Raw genomic sequence first — 6,000 nt, 5'->3', positions numbered from 1 at the left:
GACATGCGCTTTGATCCTCCCATTTGGAGTCACATGAAAAGTCAGCTCAGTCCTTTTTTCCTGCCCCTGAAGTTGCAGGTATTCCCTGTTGCTGTCATTGACACCTGGCCAGTGGGTCTGGGTGATTTGTCACGTCAGCTGGGACTTTATGCTCCTTCCTTGGACAGGCAGACAATCATAGGAGATGCTGAGCAGTGGGAAGCAGGTTGCACAGGTCCCTGCCTTGTCCTCAGCTTCTTTACATCACGACTGATGCTTTGGGTAGGACTGTGTAGGAAAAAACATCATTGTCAAAGGCTGTCAGTGAATAAAGACACTGACTGAAGGTAAAAGGTCTGTTAGAAGAATTATAAAGGTCCTTGGCAGAAGATGGAAAGAAGTAAGTTCCTTTGAGGTTCCCAAATTAGTAACCCACCTAATTAATAAGGACTGGTAGCAGAGGGAGGCAATCCACTGATTTATTTCAAGGAGGGAGTGGTGGAAACTCTCCTCCCAAACCTGGTGGTCTGTGGTCACGAAGTAATGACTTCCAGCAATTTTCACACCCCAACGCTCTTAATGAACAGCCATTGGTGTCTGGAAAGTTCGTGCAGGTCTTCGTGGCAACACCGCGGGCACCTCCAGCGCACCACGGTTCGACGGCTGTTTTGGGTGTACTTTCAGCATCGGAAGTGATTTTGGTGGCGGGACCACTCACGGCCTGTGGGACCGGGCAGGTGCCGGGGCCTAACACCACCACCACAGCGCTAGGAACGCAGCGGCTTTACACCACGAACCCCTCCATCAGCGGTCTGAAGCGATACCCGACCACTCCCAGCTACCTCCCATCACCGGCAGGAACCTTGGGGCGCGCTGCTCGCAGCCGCGCACACGCGGGGGGCGGGGGGCGGGACTGAAGCGGGGTTCAGCCAATCGGCGGAGGCGTTGGGAGGGCGACGGGCGTGTCAGTGGGCGGGGCCCGGCGGCCCGAGCGCGAGCGCGCGGCGGCCGCGGGAGAGCCGGAGCGCGAGCGCAGCGGAGTGGCTGCTCTCTGTTGGCGCGCGCGAGCTGCCGGGGGAGACGCGCGCACAAAGTAGCGCGAGCGGGGCGCCGCGTGCTAGCGGGGCCGATCGGCTCGCGGGGCCGGGGGGGGGGCGCGTCGCGTCCCGGCGGGGCGCTCCGGCCCGCGGCGGGCGTGAGGCGGCGGTCGGCGGCGGCGGCGCAACGGGGAGCGAAGCGGGGAGGAAAGGGCAGCGGGGCCGGGAAGATGAACCGGAGTTTCAACAAATCTCAGACTCTGCGGTATCTGGAGTGCAACGCGGTGGAAGTGAAGAGCAAGGTGAGCACAGCCGAGGCCGCGCCGCGCTGCCGAAAATGAATGGACCCCCGCCTTGTCCGTCCCGTACTCCCCTCATTCCCCTCCGGCCGTCTCACCGCCTGGTGCTGCCGGAGCGTGGTGCCGGGCTGGCAGTAGTTCGCGGAGAGGCGGGATCGCCGCTCCGGGCGCAGCCCCCGGCGAACCGCCCCTGCCCGGCGTGAGGCGGCCGCGTCGGCGGGACCCTTCCCCGACCGCCCCCGGAGCGGCGCCGGGGCGGGCGGGCGGGCGCCGGGGGCCCTGCGCCCGCCGCTCCCGCTCGATCTTTTGTTTCGCCGCGGGAACTTTGGTGGTAACTTTGTGGGGCAGCTCGGAAAGCGCCGGGCGCCGCGCCTCGCCTCGGTTGCCGGGAAGGCTGTGGCTCGGGTTGGGGGTGCCTCTGCCTCTGGTCCCTGCAGCAGCCGGAGCACGCCGTCCCCTAGCTTCTGCCGTCTCCCCGGTGGTGGGTCCTATCTCCCGGTGCGGTTTGACAAGGGAAGCGGAGGAGTGAGAAAGAGAAGGGCTCCCCCCTCGGGGTCTGGCAGCGCCGAAATCCTGCACTTGATCCTGAGAAGGCAGAGCGAGGCCTGCGGGAAGCTTCACTCTCCTGCGGCGGCTTGCCCGGGTGGTACAGAGGGTGCCGGCACCCGCCGTAAGCCATCCAGCTAGTGCAGCCTCATGGTGTTGAGGAAGGGACGCTGTCCGCAGGGCTGTCGTGCACAGAAACAGCCGTCTGCCGGAGCTCGACTACTTAAAATGCTGATACCGGGTCGTGGTGTCTTCGGTTGAGCTTGCTCAGCTCTCTTCGAGAGATTGCTCTTGGTTGAACCAGCGCGTCAGAATCTTGCCTGCCACCCCCTGTGTGCAAAAATAAGTTGTATTTGAGCAAAACTGAGAAATCTCCCTGGAATCCCATACTTTATGTACCTATAACAGAAAAGGTGTAGGCAGTGCATTAAGTTGAAAAGAGAATGGAGTAACGTTGGCGTGTTCTGGAATTGTGCACAGCCCGGGTCACCTGCTGTGGCAGTGTTGGAGGTGATGTCTTTGGGACTCAGTGCTGAGTGCACCCCATTTTTGTCCCTTGCTGCTGTTAATATTTGCATTTGGATCAAACCCCTCTGAGCAACACAGATGGCTGGTGGGATGGCTTCAGGAGAACTACCTTGTGTCCAAGGGACTCCAGTCATTACTAACCGTGACACCTGAAATGCAGGTTGAGGCCATTTCCTGACCTCCTGTTGCCACTTGAATGGGCTCAGCTGGCCTTAAAAGTGCCATCCTGCTTCCATTGCTGGAAAGTTTTGGTTCAGTTTCTGCCTGTTTTAAGGTATAACCTACCCACAACATTCATTGTGGCCCAGATCCTGTTTTCTCATTGCTTTGTTATACCCTGTGCACTGTTTGAGATTCAGACTGAAACCCTGACCACGATAAGACTTATTATGTTAATCCTCTCTCTTCTACTTTAATATTGCTATAGCTTGGCTTTGCTCGATTAACAATTAAAGAGCAACATTATAACGAACACTGCATAGCCTCCTTTACAACTGCAGCAAATCCTGTAAGTGAACCCATGTAGTTGTATAGACAGTGATTTAGGGAGGTTTTAAGTGTACAAATGAATGTAGATTTCTGGAGAGAAGGAAAATAAGCTTGTGTGAATGGGAGGAGTTTACTGGAGGTCTTCTGTAGCTCAGGGTTGTCACTGCTGATGGCCCAGAAGTTATTTTGGAGAACTGTACTTCATTGGAAAGAGGCTTAAAATCTGCTGAGGGCCTATACCCAGTGATGATCCATTAACATGCAGCATGGATTGGTGCAGGGTGTGCTGCTGCTGGGGCTATACTGTTAGCATGACTTGTGCACAATAACATCTAGACTGTTTATGTAGTAGGCTGTTGGCAAACAGAGGTTGGTACTGACATTGCAAGATGGTTTTCTTTTGTTCGTAAAGCTTGTAGGTTGCTTCTGATGGACTTAATCTTCAGTGGTTAGAGGTAGATGCAGTGAAAAAGCTTTGGCCAGTGTTACCTGGCAAGGTACTGTGTAAAGACCTTATACCTTTTGTTAAAGAGTGGTGATCTTGTGGAGACGGTTATCATGCCGTCTGTCTTGGCTCTGTGGATCACTGACTTGTCCTGCAGTCATCTACAGGTATGAGTTGTATTACTTTCTTTTTTGAATGGGTGGACTATCTAAGGATGGGGAAACAAAAAGATCCCATAATGCTGCTTTTGGTAGCCGTATGTAGTCAGCCTTTTAAGCACTTAGTTGTCTGTGTTTTGTAAGTGCAAGGCCTGCCTGGACTTGCCAGAGAACTTGAAAGTTGAGTCTGAGAACTCATGATTGTGCAGCTATCGCCCGGGAGCGCAGGCTGCCAGTTGAGTGGAGGTGGGTGCAGTCTGCCTCTGCGCCAGGGCATGCTGCTGGCCCGCGATCAAGGGATTCTCGGGTGGCTTTTCAAAGGCTGGGGAAGTGGTGGGCTGTGGGCAGGTGGAATCCCTTTTAGCGGAGGAGCTGGGTGTGAGAGCGTGCCACTTCTACACCACAGTGTGAAATGGCTCTTCTCCTTTCCTGACGATAGAGCTGGACGTGAAGGAGCTCTGGAAATAATAGCTGTGGGGAGTCATATGGGCAATAGGCTGCAAATGTTGGGTTTTTGATATGCCTGCCTCTGTTACAATAACCAGGTGGTTCCTTCCTTAAAGGATAATCCATCATACAGCTGGTGTGTTGCATTAGTCACGATTCAGAAATGGCTCCTATGAAAACTGCCCCAAGATTTTCCTGGATTTCCTGAGTTTCCAAACAAAAGTTCTTGAAAGTTGGTTTGTGCCCTAGGTTATTGGAAGGGGAGAGTTTGTCAGCTCCTTAGTACCATACTGGGTAAAGACACTTCTCTGGCAATCCTCAAGTTTCCTTCAGTTTTAAGATTCTGATGTGTATCAAAGGGTTATTAAAAAGAAAGGTGGGTGGATGAGCGGGAAGGGAAGCATCTTGGTGGCCCATAAGCATGCTTCAGCTCCTGACACTTCTATCTGTGGATGTTTTAATGCCTTGTGATTATGTCGTGGGAACATTTGCAGCGATATGTTCTCTGTCTACAGGTCTTTGGAGAAGAATGAGCTTTGTGGCGTTGTGTAGTATCACTTTGTGTATGTCAGGTCGTTTTTCCTTTAGGCAACTAAGGAAGCACCTCAGATCTCTGTGTTGCAGCAAATACTGCAGGAAAAAAGTGCATCAGCCATCTGTCTGCACCTCTGTTTTCAGACATGGCAGTGATGGAAATTGCTATAGTCTTCTGCTTTAAGAAGGCCCCTTCCATCAGACTCTGTGCTTCCTCTCTTCCTCTGTCTCCTCCCCAGAGAGCTGGCCACAATCAAAACACCTAAAAGCTTACTGCTAGATAGGAAAGAGGAAGGGTACAGAGAAGCCTGCTTAGAAATTGGCACATGTCATAGGAAAATATTAATTGAATTGTAATTACACCTTATCCTTCTTCTCCTGTCTTTTACGACAGAATAAATGAGAAGCTCAGTTCTTATCTAGGTGTTGTCTGTGTAGCTCAGGATTAATGTTTCAGCCCTTTTAGCCAGGATCTGAAAACGCATTATCTTGCTGGCTTGTAACAACTGTGTATTCTCATGTGTCTAGAGCTCCGTGGCTCATTTCCCTCAATGGGTGACAAGTGAAGTATCTGTCCCCTCTGAAAAAATTGCCTCTAATCTCTGAAAAAGGTTTCCAGATGACCCTTTCTCTCCTTCTCCTCCCTTTTACCAAGAGCTCCAGTGCCTGCGGTGTGTGGGGCTTTTTCTCTTTGTTTGTTTGTTTAGATTGGGATCTCCTGGCTTAGGATTCTTAACCTGTTTTTCATTTTCTGTGCTTAGCTTTACAGAGAGGTTGCAGGCCTCTTTCCCCATGAGTGTAAGCCTAGAGAAGAACAAATAACTTTTAGAATAGGAATTCCTGTATTAATGGCGAGACTTCTGTTTAATTACAGCTCCATGTAGCCAACCTTCTCTTGTCCTTCTCTGAGTTGAAAGAGATTTCTTTATAGTCATTTTCATTCTTCAATTGTATATACAGCTTTTCAAACAGGATAGCTGGAAGCCCAAGTGTGTATTTCTTTTCCAGTGGCTTGGGTATTCTGGAATAGTAGAGGTGTAAGATTGCCTCAGGCCTTTAAATGGTACCCTTTGAATTGTTTGTGAAAGTGTGGATATGTTTCTGGCTTAAAAGCAGCAGAGAACTATTTTTCTGCTACTACTGTATGATTTCCTGCAAGCTGTACATATGAGCAAGAACTAATTTTCATGCTTTCAAAATAGCTAAATGCACTAGTGGTTCCCCAAAATAGAGTCCTTTGTGGGGAGGGAAGCCACCCTTTTTGTTGCTGAGCCCTCTCAGACAATGGAACTCTTGATAATGGCTGAGGATTATAAAAGTGCAGCTAACCTGACCGAAGTGCTGACTGTGACATTTCTGCTTTATCAATAGTATCATGTTTTCTTGCATTGCAAACTGATTTACAAATTAACAGTAATGTGGCTAACATCCTACTACTATAAACAAGCCCGTTAAGATAAATATAACCAGTTAACTGTAACCATTTTTTTTTTTTTCTCTTTTCCCACCCTGTTTTGATTTTGTTCCAGTAAATGCCT

The 6,000-nt window shown here is 50.8% G+C and overlaps 1 protein-coding gene across 1 annotated transcript in view; it reads left to right on the top strand.

Moving 5' to 3' along the window:
* Positions 1 to 1,246: 1,246 nt before the first annotated feature.
* PARD6G (par-6 family cell polarity regulator gamma) overlaps positions 1,247 to 6,000 on the top strand; it is a gene marked incomplete at both ends in the record, with an annotated part of 63,423 nt that continues 58,669 nt past the window's right edge. The window contains one exon of the mRNA XM_080611788.1: positions 1,247 to 1,318. Coding sequence (XP_080467914.1) covers positions 1,247 to 1,318 — 72 coding nt within the window. The remainder of the gene's footprint in view (positions 1,319 to 6,000) is intronic.

This window comes from Psittacula echo (genome assembly GCF_963264785.1).
Source record: "Psittacula echo genome assembly, chromosome: 2".
NCBI classification, from domain to species: Eukaryota; Metazoa; Chordata; class Aves; order Psittaciformes; family Psittacidae; genus Psittacula; species Psittacula echo.
Note: the sequence above shows the minus strand (reverse complement) of the source record. Positions and strands in the feature narration are given on the sequence as shown.